Source organism: Artemia sp. Qi Xiang Cuo, unplaced genomic scaffold, assembly GCF_049724085.1.
Source record: "Artemia sp. Qi Xiang Cuo unplaced genomic scaffold, ASM4972408v1 HiC_scaffold_23, whole genome shotgun sequence".
Taxonomy (NCBI): Eukaryota; Metazoa; Arthropoda; class Branchiopoda; order Anostraca; family Artemiidae; genus Artemia; species Artemia sp. Qi Xiang Cuo.
The window spans coordinates 6,079,068-6,096,874 of NW_028297432.1; the positions used below are offsets into that span (position 1 = coordinate 6,079,068).

The window sequence follows — 17,807 nt, forward strand, 5'->3', positions numbered from 1 at the left end:
GGAATATGTTTGGGATGATGTAAAAAAGACACAAGTCACAGTTGCAGAAGTAATTTACTTTTAATTGTATCATAATGGACCAACAAATTTCAAGATGAATGAACCTTGGGCTCCTATACGAGAGGAATATGCAGCATCTGAAGTGCCAAGTACACCATCTAAGCCTCCCTCCTAAAATTCAGCTCATGGGCACCCATGGAATGAACACAATAAAAACGGATGGGATATGGGGCCAAACATTATCTGGCTAATCTTCACCGTCCTTTTTTCAGTAGCTTTGGGTCACTTTTATGTTGATGTTTCGGCAGTATTGAATAAAGGCAAAAAAATTAAATTGCCTTTGTGTGATCAATTCTTGAATGGAAAACATGCAAATTAAGTATGAACTTTTAGCTCCATCCCTAGGGAGCAATCTAAAATTATTTGTCAGTCTAGAAAAGAAACTTCCTGGCGAACCATCAAAAGCCTTGGAGGGTAGGCTAGTTTGCAAATTTAAGCTATGTTATAAGAGAGAAATCAGATAGAAAATAAAAGATATGTCACTTCTTTGGAAAATTCTAGACGTTTTGTTTGTTGCCTGGGTAGAATTGTAAATGGGGCGCTTTTGTCGAGGTAAAATTCTACACTAGCTACTTTTTGCTATCTTAGAAAGGGGCTAGGAAAATGAAACCTTTAGGGATGGATCTACAGACTAAAGTATGTCCCAGGAAGTGAAATACCTACGTCCACTTCTTCTCTCTCTAGGCAGTGATGGTGAATTTTTATGACCTTTACAAATTTGGGTAAAATTCTACTTTAGCTACTTTTGGCTATCTTGGAAAGGAGTTTTGTTAGGAAAATGAAACTTTCAGGGATAGATCTACAGGCTAAAGTATGTCCGGGGAAGGTATTTTGAAGCACCTACCTCCACTCCTTCTCCCTCTCGAGGGTCCTGACCTTTGATGGCTTTTAAAAATCTGTGTGTTATAAAAGTGAAACATTGTAATATAAATCTTCTGCTTAAAATGAAGTCCAACAAAATTGTTTTCAGCTTCACAAATTTGCTCAATCCTGATATGTAGAGTTTTAAAGATGTGCAAATACATTTCCTAAATTTTGAAAATTAACATTAATATGGCTTAGAATTCTTCTCAAATAACAAGAATTACATCTTGAGAACTAAAGCCAGAGAAAAAGAATCTGAAAACTGAAAATTAAGGTAGAATGTTCTTTTGTCAAAACTTCAATAGGTATAGACCTGTCATGTAGGCGAATTTCAGGATCCTCTAGAGGGAGAATGAGAGGAGATAAGTACTTCAAAATACCTTCCCAGGACATATTTTAGCCTGTAGACCCATCCCTGAAAGTTTCCTTTTCCTAACCTCACCCCTTTCCAAGATAGGTAAAAGTAACTAAAGTAGAATTTTACCCAAATTTGTGTGTTGTAAAAATGAAATCTTACAAAACAGGGTAAATTTTTACCAAATCATATTATTGAGTTAAGAATAAAGTGAATACACCATTTGATGCCTTTTTTATGCTGATTACGAATATAATAATCATTAATATTGGAAATGAATTTCAGCCCCCACCCCATATGTGCAAATATATATCCTGAATTGACATATACAGGGGGGGGGGCTAAAATTTATTTCTGATTGACATTATTATTATATATGTAATCAGCATAAAAAAAGGTATTGAATGGTATATTCACTTTTTTTTAAACTCAATAATATGATTTGGAACAGATCTTCTGCTTGAATGAAGATCAAAAACAGATCTTCTGCTTAAATTAAGTAAAATTTGTTTTCAGCTTCACAACTTTGCTCCATAACAAATTATGAGGTTTCAAAGATCTATAAATACATTTCCTAAATTTAGAAAAAAAACCATTGATGTGGTTTAAATTCTGCTCAAATAACAAGAATTGTATTTTCAGAACTAAAACCAGAGGAAAAGAAATGATAACTAGAAATCAATGTAAAATGTTGTTTTGTCAAAATTTTAATAGGTCAGTTTCAATGCCTGTCAAGTAGACAAATTTCTAAGACTTAGAAATCAGAAGAGGGTTAATATAGAAGCTTGGCAATACTCTCCCATAGAACAGTTTTGGCTGTGGATCCATTACTGAAAGTTTCATTTTCCTAACCTAACCCCTTTCCAAGACAGCACAAAGTAGATAAACTAGAAATTACCAATGTAGAACCTTAAATACCTTAAATTGCAGCTTGGAGCAAAATTAAGGATTTTCATCCTTGTAATTTTCCTTTATGACTTCTTTGGATTATTTGCTAAATTTTGAGAACTCAGCAGCTTCTCAGTTGTACAGGAACTCTTACTGTAGCCATTCCTTGTCTAGATTTTTCTTGGATTAATTAAAAAAAAACTTTCCAAAAAATAAGTTTTTCAAAGAAACATAAAGGCCATTTCAAACTTAAGCTCAGGAGATATGAATACCTGTTAAAATTCAAACTCAAAACCACCAGAAATTACTATTAAAGAATAATTGAAACCCAAAACAAACAGAAATTAAATAAACAATCATTGCAAAAAACATGCAACAAGTAATAATATAAATGAATAAATAGATCTTAAAGCAATTAATGCTTAGATTGAATATGAATCAAGCTTAAAAAAAATAGTTTGCTATTAAAGTATAAATGAAACTTAAAATGAACAGAAATTAAATAAACAATCAATGTGAACAAACATACTATACATATTAATGTAAATGAATAAATAAATCTTAAAACAAGTGAAACTTAAATTGAATATGCAAATCAAGTTAGAATCAAATAAAAATAACTACAAACAAGAGTTTGGGTATCACCTCACTGCAGAAGCCTAAAACCTTCTGCATCATTGGCACCTTACTAAAAATTATGTGAGTCTTGAACAGTCTTGGAAAGTATAAACAAAATCAAACTGAATATTATATATATAATGATATTAATTTCTGATAGATCCATCAGTTCAAGATTTTTTTTTCACTGTAATTTTTATTTTCATTTTCAATCCTGTAAGAACTGGAAAGGAATAAATTTGTAATTTACAAGTAATTTGTTTTCAGTGAAGCGTCAATGGCGCAAAAGGCTTTAGGTTTTTACAGTTAAAGAAGGGGGCAGTATCCAAATTTTGTTTGTAGTGAAACTATATTTGTCTAGACCAATCTTGGAAAGAAATAATAAATTAAACTGAATATTTGATGCATAATGATATTAATATATAGGTAATGATATTTATGATATAGGTAGATGGTGGTGCTGCTAGCGCTATTACAGCTGCTTTTGCACCACTCTAGTTTAGCTTGTTTGTGTGGAGTTCTCAACTGTTTTTGGTGGTGCAATCTTTCAAAGAATTGGCCTCCCTAGCTTTGCTAAGTGCAATCTTAATGACTTTCACCTATCAAAAAGAATGTTTAAGAAGACTTAATTCATTTCATCTGACTACAACACCATTTACATTTGTCAGTCTGTGGCTTTTTGGATTACTCAAACAGCCACCAGAGGACTCCCTGCTTAAAAAAAAGCGTAGACGGCATGGAAAGAGAGGCGGGCGGCAAAACAGACAGACGGCCATACCCATTCATGTTTCTGAGGAAGGTCGTTCTGACCAGAGCATGGCTGTATGTGAACCAAGGACTCTTGTGAAAATAAGATGTTTGCAAAGGTACAAAATTCCTCCCACTCTTTCTCCATCCCAGCTGCAGCCAATCTTACCATGTTCCTCTGATGAACTTCCCCTGCTATTACGTCCTGAACAGTTATCAGCTCAGGCAAAGTTTCTGAATTTCATTCTGTGTAATGCTCGATCCTTAACAAATAAAGTTGACAAGATGGAGATACTGCTGAGAGAAGTGAGTGTTCCTATTGCTGCAGTTACCAAATGCTGGGATATCACTGATGAAATGGGTAGAATAAAAGGCTACACTAGCTATTTCAACACTTGCCGTGATAGAGGCTTGAGTAGAAAAGGTGGTGGCGTTGGTATCTATATTTGTAATGAATTTTCATCTAAGCTGTTAAATATACCAACCGATTTGTGTCATGAAGTTGTCTGGGTAGAGTGCAATCCATCCAAACTATCAAAAAAGCTCTCATGTTTGATAATTACATCTGTGTATTACCCAGAGAGTGCAAAAAATAGGAAAGAGCTTATCAGCTACTTACAGACCTACATCAATAAACTTCGTCATGCCCATGCCTATCCTGGCTTCATAATAGCTGGTGATTTTAACCAGATGAACAGACAATGCGTATCTAGTGTCCTTGATCTGAAGCAGGTAGTTACCATTGCTATGCACCAGAGTGGCAGTACTCTAGACCTAATTTTTACAAACATGAGTGACATTTATTACTCCCCTCGGTCGTTAGGTCCTCTCCAGAGTTCAGATCATTATGTAATTCTCTGGCAAGCCAAAAATAACCAACCAAAGCCAAAGAGAACCAAAAAGACTATTCGTCCACTTAACTTTCAATCAATCTGTGATTTCGGTCGGTGGATCAGGACTTACTGCTTTGACGACCTGTGTTCTATAGTAAACCTGAATAGCAAAGTTCAGCAGTTTAACTCTCTTCTGTTAGAGATGTTTCACAAGTTTTTTCCCACTAAAGTTGTAGTGGTAAGTGTGTCCAATAAGCCATTGATCACAAGCAACCTCAAACAAATGATCAAGATGAGGTGCAAGCTGCACAGTTCTGGACAAATAGCCGCGGCAGCGAAACTTAGAAATCAAATTGTGGCCGTCAATTGTTTCAAGCGAAGAAATTATGTTCGGGAAAAGGTAGTACCCCTTCTCCAAAGTAGCAGTCGGAAGTGGCATTCCACAGTGAAACAAATGACTGGCAAGTCAGTTAACAGTGAGCTAAAAATACCCAAGCCTGATGGATCTCAAATGAACGCTTCAGACGTAAACGAGCTCTTTGCTGGCATTTGTACCACCTACCCCTCAATTACCGAGGCCGAACGGGTTGATCTCTTAGTCGATTGTGAAACTGACGAAATAAAACAGTTTACCGAATTTGCTGTTTTTAAAAAACTTAAAAAACTAAAATAGAATTGCTCTTCCTACCCTGGTGAGTTGCCGGTCAAACTTATTTGCGAATATGCCTTGTTTTTAGCCAAACCATTGGCATTGATCATCAATTAGTGCTTCAGTGAACAAACCTTTCCTGATGCTTGGAAGCGAGCCTATGTTCGCGTAATACCCAAAGTTAAAGGACCTAAGACATGTGATCATCTCGCACACCAGCCCCTCCACATTCAGCTCTAAGTTCAAGTCCATCCTCATATTCTGCACTAGGCCTATCGCGGCTATTTTTACGACCCGTGCTGGTAATTTCGTCTTAAACCGAGGCAAAGATTTTCACCTCTGACCTCAGCTCGTTATGAGAAAGCTTCACCATCGCTGCACCGTTTCGAAGGGCCGACTCTGGCATTTCATCTCGACATACAAGGCTGAACGTAGTGGGCTGCAAGAAATATACGTCGGAAATAAACTGTTTGTTGTCTGAAAATGTTTCTTTCGGGCTGGTTGTTATTTGGTCAATTACTAACCTGAAGACTTTGACTCAAAATCGCTGCTCTGGATATTCAGGTTGAGAACCTTTTACCATTTCTCCCGGCACGCACTTTTTCTTGGCAACGCGATAACCTGGTAACTCTGAGCTAATTTCAAGGTCCAATGAAGTGGTCTCTAGAAGGCCTTGGATCTTTGACACGAACTTGGAGGCATTTTCTTTGACGTTTTCGAAGGAAATGCTTTCTAGATCCTTTCTTGCTTTATCAACCATGTTCAAGGCGGTCAAAAAGTCCAACATTTTGTCTGGAGATACCTTGAAATAGGGCCAATGACTTCAAATATAGCAAGAAACAAGTTAGTGGTTAAGATTGTTTTGTACTCCGTAAGCTTACTCAGCAGTGAGTTGGCTTCAGATGAAATTTTTGAGTCGAAAGAACTGCTGTTTTCCACTGAGGACAAAACGTGTACTGCATGTAAGTACAGTCAATTGTCACCGGAAAATATCCAAACAAGTGACTTCTCTATTGCCCACCAACGAGTTTCACCGATTTTCTGTAACCTTTTCAACTTCGGGTGTCCTTCTTTTGTGTTCTCTACTTGTTGTCGCCACAGGCCCATTCGTTTGTGCGACTCAGCAAAGAAACATGAAATTCTGTTCATGGTGCCAAAGAGATTCCTTGCCTCTGTTGCAGTGCAACAATCAACGACGCAAAGGCTTAGAACGTGACTGTAGCACCAGATATAAACCGAATCTGGAACGCGGTTTTTAATGTGAGAACGAAGTCCGTTAAATTTGCCCCTCATGTTAGAAGCACAGTCAAGCGATTCCCCAGATATCTTTTCGTACTTAAGTCCATGCTCTTCTATCTTGGCTTGTAGAAGTTCGTTCATACCCTTGCCGCTGGAATCTTTGACAGGTACAACAGCAAAGAGCCGTTCGTGAATTTCTTCGTCTTTCCCATATTTTTACACGATAGAAGCCTGGTCCACAACCCCAGCATCCTGAGTTGTGTCCGTGTGGATGCTGTACCTTTTTTCATTGATTTCGTTCACTATAGCTCTCCAAATGTATTTCAAAATGCTCCTTATCACTTTCTGGACCATTGTCTTAGAAAGAAAAGTGAAGTGAGCCACGACCCTTAGCTGCGTCTCTGGATTTTCCACTCGTATTTATGTTCAATTTGCCTTTTATGCTATCCTCTATTGCTTTTTCCAGATACTCGTTAAGAGAGATGTCATATTTCAAGAGCAAAAATATGACCTCAAGGAGGTTTCCGTTGTTTATCCTGGCTTTGTTTGAAGCTCAAGCCTCTCCTGGTCGCCGTGTGCTCTAAAAGGTAATCCTTGTCTCTCCAACAGCTTCACGACCTCGAAAATAGGATTCAGAATGTTTTGCAAGATCTCTTCTTTCCGTTTACTGGCCAAAGTGTTGTTTATGTGCCATCCAATGTCTCGGCAGTTTTCAGCTTGAGCGTATGCATGATCCGCAGCCATGTGACCTTTCGACTTTTCATGTGCCTGAATTTTCTCTTGGGCATGCCTAAAATTGGTGTACCCAGAAACAAACTGCGATTTTCCGTCGGAAAACGTGATGCATATGCTGCAAAGAATTGATTTTACTGTCATTTCTCTAGTTTCAAGAGTAACCCTGGATCGTGAGACGGAACCAGCTGTAAGTTTCCGGTGGTAAATTGAAGCCAAGTCAAAACTAGGCTTTTCTATTTGAGGTGGTGTCGGCTGGAATGGATGTAACCTCATGAAATTTAATTTCTGATCTAATTTCGAATTCGGTGTTAAAGAGTGGGACATATACATGCTTACTGTCAGATGCGGTTCATCCTCAGCTAGCCTCGCGTCCGAGTCACCACTTTCAGTTTGGCTCGGATACGGTGTAGATTCCTCTGCTTCTGGCTCCACTGGTCTGGAAGGTGTCACAGTATTTGACGATGTTGGCTGACCCTCCGTTGAAACTGGGTTGATGTCGTGTGCTTCTTCGATGCGATTCTAAAAATAGAATATAAGCACAAGAACACCCAGGCACACAAGCAGTCAAGGTAGGGTGAAGTTCCCAAGACTTCTGTAAAATGTCGCAGGCACTGAAGCCAGGAAACTGAATCTTGGTTCAAATTCACTTTTCGACCATCCGCCAACAAAAACCAGGTTTTATCAACATTCAATGATCGGATAGGATTTTTCCACAGTCTAAAGTCCAAAGACTGTGAAAACACCCGATCCGATCATTAACCTTTGGTTTTTATGAAAGTGAAACCTGAAAAAATGGCTGAAAAAAAGCTGCCTTTTTAGGCGACGTGTGGCCAGGTCTTATCCCCCAAGACTGAAAAAAAAACCCATAAAAACACAAAAGTTAAACCGAGGCAACAATAACTCATAGGGTCGACTCAACGGACCTCGAATGGGTGGGGCTCTGTCTGACCTGTTGTCACCCTAAGCACCTAATTTGATCAATAATCGTGCCAATAGAAATAGTATAACGGACGCAGCCTCGATAGACTGACAGCCTTTTTGATATCAAGATCTGCCTTTAAGTAATCAAAAGTGACAGTCATGCAAAAAAATACTTAGAATCTAAGACCAACTTATAAAAAACTTCGAATCCTAGCCCATAAGTTGAAAAAAAGCGGCAAAAAGTCTTACTGACCTTAGTTCTCCGCATAAATGATAACTTTCTCTGTTTTGGGTCTTTTCCAGCCTCAGAAAGTTCTTTTCTTTGCATCAGTCTCAGTTTTTCCGCGCCTCCCTTAACTTTTCCATCAGTCACCTCGTCCATATTGTCACAAGTTTAAAACTGATGAGCGTTATAGCCAAAATGATGCACTTTTTCCAAGTGAAAATCCTTTTACTTAGGAAAACGAGACAAATTTATTATTTAACAATTCCCAACAGAACACCTTGCCGCTCCAGTATGTACTGACTCTTCTACTAGCTTGTATCGGAATCGGGCACAGACAGAATGACTCACAAAAATCCAACAAAAATCATAACGTATGCAGCTAAAATGCAAAATTGTTCATACCAAACCAGTCCAGTACATCCGTCAAAGCGCTAACCACCAACTCTAAACACTATGACGCATGCGTTTTGTCAGATGAGTTGAAATTTTTCAATGCATGGGTCGAGCTGTCACAACGCAGAAATGGGCATCGGACGACGTATGGAACTTGCCAGGTCGAGCAAAAATGCGTATTTTTTCGTGAAATAGCACTTGTGTTAACCTAGGGTCAAGTGAAAACCACCAGGTTATATTTATCACATTTCAGCCCTTGAACGAACCTGCTTGACAGCAGCATCCATCCCTTCCTAGGGCAAGATGCTGGTATCTACGCTAAATCTGTAAGTAGGCCTATAATAACAGAGCCGAAAAATTGTCAAGCTAAATTTTTTGTTGAACATTATGTCGACTGCACTTTTGTACCTAGAAAAATAAATAAATAAACGACCGGCCCGAAGCGGCTCAAAACCGACCAGACCAGGGGCAATTGCCGCCTTGCTCCCCGGCCCAGTCCGCCTCTGTTTCTATCTGAAAATCAACTATGCTGAACAAAATGGCTATCTTAAAATTTTGATTGGATGTGTTTGGGGGAATAATGGGCGTGGGGGGGGCTAGTTACCCTCCAATTACTTTTGACTATTGAAAATGGCACTAGCCCTTTGAATTCCCAATCAAATGAGCCTTTTTTGAAGTTTCTATGGCAATGTCTTCTACAAAAACCTTATATGCCCCCAGGGCGTATTTTAAAACCCTTGCCCTGAGGGTTGTGGGGGATTGTCCTCCTCAAAAACATATTTTCTATCTCGAAATCAACTACGCTGAACAAAATGGCTATCGCAAACTTTTGATTGGATGTGGTTGGGGGAATCATGGGCGTGGGGGGGGCTAGTGACCCTCCAATCTCTTTTGACTCTTAAAAAAAGAACAAGAACTTTCAATTTGCAATCAAATGAGCCCTCTCTAAAGTTTATATGAGTATCCCTTCCATAAAAAATAATATGAAGGATTAGGAGAATCCTTAAATTACAACCCTTGCCCTGAGGGCTGTGGGAGAGTTGTCATCCTCAAAGACCTAATTTCCAGACCTTAAAACTACGTTGAATAAAATGGCCATCTCAAAATTTTAATGGGAAATGTTTGGGGAAAAGGTGGTATGAGAGGGGGGGTTAGTTGCCTCCAATCGCTTTCGACCATGAAATAGAGCATTAGCCTCTTTGAATTTCCAGTCGAATGAGCCTCTTTTGAAGTTTCTACGACAACACCTTCTATAAAAACCTTATATGCCCCAGGGTATAGCTTAAAACCCTTGCCCTGAGGGTTCTGGGGGAGTGTCCTCCTCAAAAACAAATTGTCTATATGGAAATCAACTACGCTGAAGAAAAATAGCTATCTCAAAATTTTGACTGGATCTGTTTCGGGGAATGATGGGCGTGGGGGGGGGCTAGTTGCCCTCCAATCACTTTCGACTATTAAAAAGGGCACTATCCCTCTGAATTTTCAATCGAATGAGCCTTTTTTGAAGTCACATCCAATCGAACTTTTGAGATTTTGTTGCCATTTTGTTCAACGTAGTTGAAAGTTCTGGAAATTAGGTCTTTGAAGATGACAACCCCATCACAACCCTCAGGACAAGGATTGTAAGTTATGCCCTGGGGGCATATAAGGTTTTTTTTTTATAGAAAGAGTTGTCGTAGAAACTTCAAAAAGGGCTCATTCGATTAGAAATGGAAAGGGCTTGTACCCTTTTTAATAGTCGAAAGTAGTTGGAGGGCAGCTAACACCCCTTCCACGCCCACTATTTCCCAAGCACATCCAATCAAAATTTTGAAATAGCCATTTTGTTCTACGCAGTTAAAGTTCAGGAAATTATACCTTTGAGCAGGACACTCCGCTCACATTCTTCAGAGCAAGGGTTATAAGTTATGCCATGGGGGCATAGAAGTTTTTATTGAAATGTTTGTCGTATAAACTTGAAAAAGGGCTCATTCGATTAGAAATTCAAAGGTCTAGCGCCCTTTTTAATTGTCGAAAGCGATTTGAGGGCAACTAGCCCCCGTCTCTCGCCCACCTTTTCCTCAAAAATATCCAATCAAAATTTTTAGATAGCCATTTTGTTCAGTGTTGTGGATTTCCAGATAGAAATTATGTTTTTGACGAGGACACTCCCCCGCAGCCCTCAGGGCTAGGGTTGTAAGTTATGCCCTGGGGGCATATAAGGTTTTTACAGAGCGCGTCGTCGTAGAAACTTCAAAAAGGGCTCATTCGATTGGAAATTGAAATGGCTAGTGCCCTTTTTGACAGTCGAAAGTGATTGGAAGGCAACTAAACCCTTTCCATGCCCACCATTTCCCCAAACATATCCAATCAAAATTTTTTTATAGTCATTTTGTTCCACGCAGTTTAAAGTTCATGAAATTATACATTTGAGCAGGACACTCCCCCTACAGTCTTCAGAGCAAGGGTTATACGTTATACCTTGGGGAAATATAAGGTTTTTATTGAAATGTTTGTTGTACAAACTTCAAAAAGGGCTCATTCAATTGGAAATTCAAAGGTCTAGTGCCCTTTTTAATAGTCAAAAGTTATTTGAGGGCAACTAACTCCCCTCGCACGCCCGTCTTTTCCCCAAACATATCCAATAAATATTTTGAGATATTCATTTTATTCCACGCAGTTGAAAGTTTTTGTAATTAGGTCTTTAAGGATGACATCCCATCCCCCCCACAACCCTCACGGCAAGGGTTTTAAGTTATGCCCTGGGAGCATGTAAGGTTTTTATTGAAATTGATGTTGTAAAAACATACAAAAGGGCTCATTCAATTGGAAATTGATTGGGCTACTGCCCTTTTAATAGTTGAAAGTGTTTGAAGGGTAAATAAACCCCTTTCACGCCCACCATTTCCCCAAACACATCCAATCAAAATTTTGAGATATCCATTTTGTTCAACGCAGTTGAAGGTTCTGGAAATTATGTATTTAAGGATGACAACCCCCCAGAGTCCCTAGGGCAAAGGTTGTAAGTTATGCCTTGGGGGCATGTGTGGTTTTTAATGATAGAGTTGTCGTAAAAACTTCAAAGGGGCTCATTCAATTGGAAATTGAGAGGGCTAGCTCCCTTTTTTATAGTTGAAAGTGATTGGACGGTAACTAACCCCTCGCTCATGCCCACCATTCCCCCAAACACATCCAATCAAAATTTTCAGATAGCCATTTTGTTCAACGTACTAGAAAGTTCTGGGAATTAGGTCTGTGAGGATGACAACCCCCCAGCCTTCAGGGCGAGGGTTGTAAGTTTTCCCTTGGGGGTATATAAGGTTTTTATTGAAAGTGTTGTCGTAGAAACTTCAAAAGGGCTCATTGATTGGAAATTGAAAGGGCTAGTGCCTTTTTTAATAGTTGAAAGTGATTGGAGAAAGACTAACACCCCTCTCGCGCCTCGCGCCCACCATTTTCTCAGGCACATCAAATCAAAATTTTGAGATAGCCATTTTGTTTAACGTAGTTGAAAGATTTGGAAATTAGGTCTTAGAGGATGACAACAACCCTCACAGCCTTGAGGGTAAGAGTTGTAATTTATACCCTGGGGACATGTAAGGTGTTTATAGGAAGTGCTGTAGAAACTCAAAAACGGCTCATTTGATTGGAAATCGAAAGGCCTAGTGCACTTTTTAATAGTCGAAAGTGATTGGAAGGCTTGACATTTTTATAGTAAAAATCGTTGTGGGTATAATGTATTATTTTTTTGTTGTTGTTGTTGTTTAGACCAGGGCACTTTGAATCGAAGGAGTCATCGTAGGAACTTCGAAAATGGCTCATTCGATTGAAAACATAAAGGGCTGATGCCCTTTCTAATAGTCGAAAGTGATTGGAGGAAAACTAATCCCCCTCCCATGCCCACCCTTCCATTTGACTTTATGTTTAAAAACTAAATGTTGCCATAAGATTAAATCAAAATTACTGTGTTAATGCTAATTCCCAATAAGGCATCTCAGCAGTATCCCAAGAATGACTGAGGGTTTTATGTTCAATTTTTTGGGGCTGCTTCTGTTCTCAAAATTTAACCAAATCAAAATATCGCAAGTGTATCCAAGCTATCAAATAAAGTAAACAGATTTTCTTGCAAATGGTATCAAGTTTTCCATTTCAGGTCAACTAGACGAGGCATGAAACTAAATTAAACAGTTCTATTGTGTCCAGATTTCTAAGAGGGTGTATATTGTTAATTATTTGAAAAAAAACTACGTTTTCTAAAGAGTTAAAGAGGCTGAGTCACAAGTTCGAACCTTAAAACGTACAGGGATTAGGAGGTGCAGTTTGGGGGCTGCCGGCCCCCAAACCCCGTTTCCGTATATGAAAGGGGCTGTGCCCTCCTCAACGCCTCGCTCTTTACGCTGAAGTTTTTATTGTTTAAAAAAAAGAGTTGTGAGAAAGTCAAACATGCCAAGGCCAGAACATAATTTGCACTTTACTGAAAAAAATACAAATGAATGGGCATTGTCAGTTTAATATACATATACTGATATTTAGTAATCAAAATCTTAATATTATTTAATTTATTAAACTTATAAAAGTAAAAACATTTATATTTTTTTCAGTAAAGTGCAAATTATGTTCTGGCCTTGGGAAGTCATAGGGGTTTTGAGCCCAACTTATGTTAATTTCTGCTCGTTTTAAGTTTGACTCGGTTTTGTCGACGCCAGAGTTTTTTTACTTCACCTTTCAAGTATTTTTAACAAAATTTTTATCTTATGCATTTACGGCGTAGAGTAGGGGGGCTAGTTGCCCTTCAATCTCTTTTGACTCTGAAAAACTGAACAAGAACTTTCATTTTCCAATCAAATGAGCCCTTTCTAAAGTTTATACGAGTATCCCTTCCATAAGAAATAATATGAAGGATTCAGAGAATCCTTAATTTACAACCCATGTCCTGAAGGCTGTGGGGGAGATGTTATCCTCAAAGCCCTAATTTCCAGACCTTAAAACAACGTTTAATAAAATGGTTGTCTCAAAATTTGTGTTTGGGGAAAAGGTGGGGGTGATAGGGAGGTTAGTTGCCCTCAAATCACTTTCGACTATTAAAAAGGGCACTAGCCCTTTGAATTTCCAATCGAATGAGCCTTTTTTGAAGTTTTTACGACACCGCTTTCTATAAAAAGCTTATATGCCCTCAGAGTATAATTTAAAACCCTTGTCTTGAGGGTTGTGGGGGAGTGTCCTCCTCAAAAGCATATTTTCTATGCGAAAATCAACTACGTTGAACAAAATGGCTATCTCAAAATTTTGATTGGATGTGTTTAGGGGAATGATGGGCGTGGGGGGGGGCTAGTTACCATCTAGTCACTTTCGACTATTAAAAAGGGCACTAGCTCTTTGAATTTCCAATCGAATGAGCCTTTTTTGAAGTTTCTATGACAACGCCTTTTACGCCTTCAACGCCTATATGTCCCCAGGGCATAACTTAAAACCCTTGCCCTAAGGGTTGTGGGGGAGTGTCCTCCTCAAAAACATATTTTCAATGTGAAAATCAACTACGCTGAACAAAATGGCTGTCTCAAAATTTTGATTGGATGTGTTTGGGGGAATGCTGGACGGGGGGGGGCAAGGTTCCTTCAATACACATTCGACTATTAAAATGGGAACCATCTCATCGAATTTCCAATCGAATTAGCCTGTTTTGAAGTTTATATGACAACGCCTTCTATAAAAATCTTATATGCCTCCAGGGCATAACTTGAAACCCTTGCCCTTAGGGTTGTGGGCGATTTTCCTCCTCAAAAACATATTTTCTATATATATGTATTTAAGTTGTGTCCCCAGGGCATAACTTAATACCCTTGCCGTGAGGGTTGTGGGGGAGTGTTCTCCTCAAAAACATATTTTCTATCTGGAAATAAACTACGCTGAACAAAATGGTTATCTCAAAATTTTGATTGGATGTGTTTGAGGGAATGATGGGCGTGGGAAAATAGCGACGAAGACCTGGTTGAACTTCGCTGAAGTAAGGATGCTAGGACTGCTTTGAAATTTTCACTTTTTTGGTTTTATTGGTCGCATGTTGTTGTGAGTCTTTTTTCTTTTTTTTCTTTTTTTTTATACATTTTTGTCTTGCTGAGGACGGCCCTTGGACATAGGGCCGAAATATTCATTCAAATTATCTCCACTGCCTTACAAAAAGATTTCCCTTTTGTTCTTCGTATTATTGTTGTTTGTGATGGGCGTGGGGGGGGAGCTAGTTGCCCTCCAATCACTTTCGACTATTAAAAAGTGCACTAGCCCTTTGAATTTCCATTTCAAAGCGCCTGTTTTGAAGTTTATACGGCAACGCCTTCTGTAAAAACCTTATATGCCGCAAGGGCATAAATTAAAACCTTTGCCCTGAGGGTTATGGGAGATTATCCTCCTCAAAAACACATTTTCTATGTGGAAATCAAATGAGCCCCCTTTGAAGTTTCTACGACGACCCCTTCCATATGAAGTGCCTCTGGGGAAAAAAAAATAATAATAAAACATTGGAGCCGTATGGCCTTTACTATAGGCAACGCTACAGCGTTGCCTCTGATGCACCTGTTGAATCAGCAGCCACTGTATTTTCAGAGAGTAGATTCCACAAGTTCATTACTTTTTGACTGAAAAAATGGCTCTTTCTTGGACTAAGGAGCATTGCTTGAAGATCTTTTTGGAATGACCTCTAGTCAGAGAGCTTCATAAACACACTTGGGCATCTGCTAGAGATAGTTCTTTTGTTCATTCCAAGAGATTAGAGGGCATATGATGATACAGATTTTACATGGGTGCTGAAGTTTAGTTGATGATCAACAATGACGTCAAGATCTCTTTCTTCAGAGACTGCAAAAAGGGGGTTACCTTGGAGATGGTATTGCTGATGTGTGTTATGATTACCAAAGTGGATTACTTGGCATTTGTCAGTATTGAATGAGAGGAACCATGTATCAGCTCAAGTACTAAGAATATTAAGGTCCTTCTGAATAGATTGTCAGTCAGAGGTTGTGGCTGCTTTACCAACAAGTTTTGAATCATCAGCATAAAGAATGAAGAGGTTCGAGAGAAGATTGGATACATCATTTATATATAAGTTGAAGAGACTTGGCCCAAGAATAATCTCCTGGGGAATGCTGCTTAAAACAGTTGTAGACAAGGAGCAATGAGGGACACCTCGAGAGTTGTGAACTCTTACAACTTGTGTTCTTTCTGAAAAGAAACTTTGTATCCACTGGATAAAAACATTGTCAACAGCTGCTGCTTTTAGTTTGGTGATGAGAAATTCATGGCAAACCCTGTCAAATGCTTTTAAGAGGTCCAGGAGCACCATATTGACAGGTAAATTGTTATCCAGCAATGATGTAATATACTTGCATGTATGTATGAGATTAGTGTAAACAGATCTTAAAGATCTGAAGCCATGTTGATTGGAAGTGAGGGTGTTATTATTTTCCAAATGCTGAATTAGAGTTCTATTAACAAATCTCTCCAGCACCTTTACAACTGCAGAAGTAATGCTAATAGGATGGTAATTTCCTGCATATTCTTTGAGGCCTTTTTTGTGGACTGGTGTTATATAGGACTTTTTCCAATCTGACAGTAGTTCTCCATTTTGTAGGGACAGCTGGAAGAGTCTACGAAAAGGAGAACTGAGAACAATTCAGCCTTTCTTGAGAAGCGTTGGGTGTATTCCATCTGATCCCTTGGATTTATTAACAACAAGTTTCTCCAGGCTATTTAAGACTAAATCTTTGGTAATTGATAATTTTGGCATTGGATGACATATTAAGTTTGATGGTGCTAGAGGAATAGTTGAACAAGGTTGAATGGTGAAGGCAGAGGCAAACTGGGTATTTAATACATTGGCCTTATCTATTGGCGATGAGTGGGTTATGCCATTATGTCTGAGTATAGGAATGGTGTGATGGTTAAGATTTTTGGCAGAAACATGTCTCCAGAAGGATTTTGGATTTGTCTTGATATCTGTGGCAAGAATTCTTCATGCTGAGACTTCAATTCCTTAACTACATTAGAGGCAAGATTCTGAGCCTTTGCATACCTTATCCAATTTTCCTGAGATTTCTCCTTGTTGTGCCTTTTCCAGGCTCTGGCTTTCCTGTTAATTGAATAAAAAAAATAAGTTTTTTTAACTGAAAGTAAGGAGCGACATTAAAACTTAAAACAAACAGAAATTATTCCGTATATGGAAGGGGCTGTCCCCTCCTCAACGCCTCGCTCTTTACGGTAAAGTTTTTTATTGTTTTAAAAAATAAACTTGTGAGACAGAGTCAAGCTCTAGCGTAAAGAGCGAGGCGTTGAGGAGGGGACAGCCCCTTTCATATACGGATTAATTTCTGTTCGTTTTAAGTTTTAATGTCGCTCCTTACTTTCAGTTTAAAAAACTTGTCTTTTTTATTTAATTTCTGATTGTTTTTTAGTTAATGCAGCTTTTATTTTGGCAAACCGTCATTGAATAAGTAAACAAAATTTGCATAAAAATTGTACTTTTCTTTTGCTAAATGGATGTCTTTACAAATTAACTTACGTAACTAACTTCTATATTCGTATATTTTTCATCTGGCAAAAAATACAAAGTTGCAGAATTTTGCAGATATGAGCTTGAAACTTATGTAATAGGGTTTTCTGATACGCTGAATCTGACGGTATGATTTTCTTTAAAATTCCTTCACTTGTAGAAGATGTTTCCCCCCTCTTTAAAAAATCGGGTAACTTTTCCCAGGCTTGTAGCCTTTGATGAGTAATACTAAACTTAATAAAATTTATATATTTAGAATCAGCATTATAAACTCATTCTTTTGATACATTTATTGACATCAAAATTCTGTTTTTAAAAGTTTCGATTACTATTGAGCCGTATCGCTTGTTTTTTTATTGTTTTTTTTTATTACGTATATGAGGGGGTTCTCCCCTTAGTCAATACCACGCTTTGTACGCTAAAAGTTAAAAACAAATTTGATCCAAAAACACCTGAATCACAAAGGCCGTTGAATTAGAATAGATAGCTCTTTTGAAAGCACTAAAAAAAAACTGTAGCGTAAAGAGCGAGGTATTGATTTGGAGGAGAACCCCCTCACGTACGTTATAATTTCTGTTCGTTTTAAGTTCTAATGTTGCTTCTTACTTTCAGTTGAAAAAACTTGTTTTTTTTAATTTAATTTCTGATCGTTTTTTAAATAATGCTTGGAAATCCGGCGCCCCCTTCATAGAAATGTCCCTTACCCCAAAGAAACATCCGCCACGGAAAGATTCTCCAGAGTAACCCCCTACTCTAGT

At 38.4% G+C, this 17,807-nt stretch overlaps 1 protein-coding gene across 1 annotated transcript in view; it reads left to right on the top strand.

Annotated features, from left to right (window-relative positions):
- The first annotated feature begins 338 nt into the window (after positions 1-338).
- The window catches only part of LOC148938994 (sialin-like), a 41,909-nt gene continuing 24,440 nt past the window's right edge, over positions 339-17,807 (top strand). Inside the window, exon 1 of the mRNA XM_089107396.1 lies at positions 339-379. Within this exon, the coding sequence (XP_088963522.1) occupies positions 360-379 (20 nt within the window). The 5' untranslated portion in view covers positions 339-359. The remainder of the gene's footprint in view (positions 380-17,807) is intronic.